Here is a 4694-nt window from a genome sequence, read left to right as displayed (position 1 = left end):
TGCCTGTGTATTGCTCCTTAGATTTTGTGGTCAAAACTACTGATTTACCATTAAACCACAGTGCACTTTGGGCTTTTTGTGATCAATTGGAAATAAGAGTGGCATGGACTGGCTCGACTCCAACTGCAATCTTCGGACCTCAGGCTAAAGTGTAAGATAATAGGCCCAGAATCTTATTTACCAATGTTTTGATTTTCCTCTATACTTTACCTTTATTTCCAGAGGATGAGCAATGTCAGCACAGTGAATAATTTCCTCCTGCAGGGCTTTGCTGAGATGTGGGAGCTCAGGTTCCTGCTCTCCACCCTATTTCTACTGACATACCTGGCCACTCTGTTGGGGAATTTTCTTATCATCACTGTCACCACCATTGACCAGAGCCTGCACACACCCATGTACTACTTCATCAGGAATTTATCCATTGTGGACATCTGCTACATTTCTGTCACTGTTCCCAGGGCCTGTATCAACTCTTTCACCAACAACAGGACAATTTCTATAGCTAGCTGTGCAATGCAGGTATTTTTTGTAGTTTTTTGTGCCTCTGTGGAGCTGATCCTTCTCACTATCATGGCCCAGGATCGCTATGTGGCTGTCTGCCAGCCTCTCCACTACCCTGTCATCATAAACCACCAGTTCTGTGTCCAGACCACACTGACTTCCTTAGTCTGCAGTCTCATTATGGCAGCTTTACTATGTGGTAATACATTTCGGCTGTCCTTCTGCCAGTCCAACGTGATCACCCAGTTCTTCTGTGATATCCCCTCTCTGCTGAGATTGTCCTGCTCAGACACTTTTGGCAGCCAAGTCTTACTTCTCTTTTCGGCCATGGGATTTGGTGGTGGCTGCTTTATCTTCATTGTCCTGTCATACATTCGCATATTTTCAACAGTGCTGAAGTTTCCTGTCAAAGAAGAGCGAGGAAAGGCCTTTTCCACCTGTGTGCCTCATATTCTTGTAGTATCTGTGTTTCTTAGTAGTGGTTCTGTGGTATACCTGAGACAGTCATCAAGCACTGAAATAATTCAGAACATGATTCTAACTGTGTTTTATACCATTGTTCCACCGTTCTTGAATCCTATCATTTATAGCCTTAGGAACAAACAAATAAAGAATGCTTTAGGGAAAATACTTATTCAGAAGACATCAAAACCTAGTTAGAATTTACTCTGAGTTTTGAGTGAGTAACATTTAAACTTCAAAAGAATTTATTTTTGGGTAATGTATATTCTGCTATGTATGTTAAAGTTAGCTCTTCACCCATTGAATAGAAAGATCTTACAATCATATTGATTATTTTAATTTATTATCCCAGAAAAATACTCTAAACAATTAATTATTATTTTATTGTCTTATAACAGTGAAAAATAATTTAAGGATTTGATATATGTGTGTAAAATATTATTCAAGTTCTGTGAGTTAGTATTTCTTTTTTATTTTGTAGGGTTTAGTGAAGTTAATGATCAGCCTGAAAATATTGATTGAACAAAATTTACAATGGATGTGTATACACTTCATCAAATATTAATAATATTAAGCCAATATCTCAGATAACATTGAAAAATCAAATAAAATGTTTATCTGCTTATTTAATATAATATAAAATAACTACTTAACTATTATCAAGCTCCAAGTAAATTAAGTGTTTTGCAAAGTAAAACATCTCTGAAGGAAATTAAATTCAAAATGTCCTTTACTGAGGATTTTTTCTTTCATTTTGTTTATGGTGCTTGACCTCAGGCCCTGGCCATTGTCCTTGAGCTCTGCAACTCAAGGCTACAGCTCTACTCTTTTGAGCTATAGTGCCACTTCCATTTTTGTGAGTATTCTTTGAGAATAAGTGTTTCTGAGACTTTTATGCTTAGATTAGCTTTGAACCATGAGTCTCAGTTCTCAGCCTCCTAAGAATCTGAAATTATATGCATGAACCACCAGCAACTGGCTATAACATGCGTTTTTCCCCTCCCTAAAAATAAACAGCAATTATTTTGATTTCCATTTGTTTTCTTACTAGAGAAGTCAAGCATTTCTTCATGTGTCTATTGGCCATTTTCATTCCCTCACCAGAAATATCTCTTTAAGTGTTTAGCCCACCTTTTAATGGAAAAACCTGGAAAAAATTATTTTGAAAAGATTACTTAAATGACACATGCAATCAATAGGTTTTCAAAGAAATAATTCTTGCAAACAAAACTAGAGAAGGAATAAAACTGCTGGGACAAGCCAGGAGACCCTGGAAGTTCACTCCAGTAATGTTGAATACTCAGGATGCTTATTGTTGATCTATCCATATTCAAAAACATGCCAGGCAGGACAATCCAGGGAACTCTGTCTCCAATTAATTAGAAAAAGCCAGTTTGATTTAAGTGGTAGAGAGAAAACCAACTATGCCAAGTCCACAGAAAACCCTAATACTAGGCATAATAAATAAATACATAAGTTAAAATCATGTAAAAGAAATTTAAAAATCACAATGAATTAGTGAAAAAAATTGTAAGCCTGCAAATGCAATAAACCTCTATAACACCCTAATACTTTAAATTAGCTCAGAAAGAAAAAAAATGTGTTTTAGTATACATTTTCTGGTGATGGTAAGTACACTTAATTTGAACACGTAAGCTTCAATAATAAAGTATATATTCATAAGATGATTCTTTACATCTATACTTAATATATAAGATTATGCTAAATATGATGAGTTATATATGTATTCAATAATGTTTACAAAGCTTTTTAACAGGAACAGACACTCCAGAAATTCTTCAAGAAAAAGTGTACAAGATTCAGCTAAGAAAAATCATAAAAGAACTGGTAAAAATGTATGTTAATAAAATGCAAGACATAGAATATATGCATTTCCAGAAGATAAAATTATTTCTTCATATAATTTGACATACCAAATATCATATGCACACTGTTCAAAATACTGTAAATTTTATTACATTTAGAACATATAAGGTTTTTTGCAGATTGTCAGCATAGTATTTTCTCAGTAGGAATTAAATATTGAATGGAAATCAGATGCTATAAAAAGGCAACTGCCAATTATTTTTTCTTTTATATATAATTCATGAGTTCATCACATTCCATAATATTAGTCTGTAACAATTATAATGGGACAAACATCTACAGAACAATTAAACAATTAGATTTTTTTGCCACTCCTGGGCTTGAGCTCAGGGCCTGAGCACTGTCCTTGGACTTTCTTAAGGTTAGAGCTCTACCACTTGAGCCTCAGCACCACTTCTGGCTTTTTTGGATGTATGTGGTACTGAGGAATTAAACCCGGGTCTCCATGCATGCTAGGCAAGCACTCTACCACTAGGCCAAACTCCCAGCCCCAGCAATTAGACTTTTATGCAGAATTGCTCTTTAAAAAATAATTTATCTTGTGAGCTCACCATTGACTGGAAGGAGAGCAGTGACAGCACTTCAAACATTAGGTTTCTTAGGGTAATTAAACCATGAAACTGCTCAACTCCAGACTGAATTAGAAAAGCCTCAAGATTTAAAGAATGATAAAGAAAAATTTCAGACCATTTTACAATCCAGTATCAATTTACTCTGTCATTTTCATTTCCCTAATAAAACTGCTTTATTATTGTGAAAAAATTTATTTCTTAGTAGTATCCTAATGAAATTATGGGTTCTTGACAGCAAAACATTGTTTGCACTTCTATTTCCTGTCCATACTTTTCACTAGAATTACATTTTGTTAACAAAAAACATCATTCTCCTCCTCTTCAACTTCTTCATCCTCCTCCTCATCTTCCTCGGCAAGTTTTACCTTTTTCTGTGGAACCTTGCTGCCACCTCCAAGGGCAGACCGCTTTCCAGACACACTCGGGAGTTTCACATCCTCTTCCTCTTCCTCTTCTGACTCTGCTTCCACTCCACAGCAACCAAGTGCTGTCCACTGATGTGCACAGGTCCTGAGCCTCAGCACCACAGGAGGTGTTATTTCAACCCCACCCCACCCCAGGGAAACCTTTGGCTGTACAGACATTTTCAACGTTGCTAGTGTAACTTTAATTGGACTTCCCTCATAATTCATCGCTTCAGCTTCGACAATATGTAACTCATCTTTTGCACCAGCCCCTAAACTAACCGTTCTTAGTGATAACTGGTGCTCATTTTCATCATCATCCACCTTAAAGTGATAATCTTTGTCAGCCTTCAGTTCACAACCGAAAAGGTAGTTCTGGGGACGCAGCGGGCTCATGTCCCTGTCCATCGAGTCCTCCATGGGCGGCGCGCGGTGAGGGCTGAAGGAGGTGTGGGCTCCGCGGAAGATCAGAGACGCAGGGCGGAATCACGCCAAGAAATATTAGTGTATTTTTTATTTGCAAAATATGTCTTGAAAATGACATATAAACCAAAAACTGATCATTATTCAATATTGCTCTGCAAACATGCATTTCTGTTTCACGTAGATTGGAATTTCAAACTATGCTGATTGAGAAAAAAACATCGAGTAGTCTTGTATTACAAATATCTCCACATAAGAAACAAGTAATAATTTAAATTTAACCCTGGTGAGAGCTCTCTAGCATCACGCTCCTTCTAGTTCCTTGTTTTCCTCAATGGTTTTGCCAGCCTTGCCCACTGACCATTAAAAATGTGATGAGAATACAAGAAATGCTCATTTAGGAGATACAGGAAGGGGGAGAATGAATGTGCAGAGAAAACAGCTA

General features: G+C 36.7%; 1 protein-coding gene and 1 pseudogene across 1 annotated transcript; one reads left to right on the top strand and one right to left on the bottom strand.

Moving 5' to 3' along the window:
• Positions 1-225: 225 nt before the first annotated feature.
• LOC150057489 (olfactory receptor 14C36-like) lies at positions 226-1161 on the top strand. The gene has a single exon (XM_090340041.1). It carries the CDS (start codon positions 226-228, stop codon positions 1159-1161), a length of 936 nt encoding a protein of 311 aa, XP_090196167.1.
• Positions 1162-3715: 2554 nt separating this feature from the next.
• Positions 3716-4246, bottom strand: LOC150057488 (nucleophosmin pseudogene; annotated as a pseudogene).
• Between the last annotated feature and the right edge of the window lie 448 nt (positions 4247-4694).

The sequence above is a fragment of the Megascapheus bottae genome, chromosome 10 (genome assembly GCF_031878675.1).
Source record: "Megascapheus bottae isolate mThoBot1 chromosome 10, mThoBot2.hap1, whole genome shotgun sequence".
NCBI lineage: Eukaryota > Metazoa > Chordata > Mammalia > Rodentia > Geomyidae > Megascapheus > Megascapheus bottae.
This window is presented reverse-complemented; position numbering and strand designations above follow the sequence as displayed.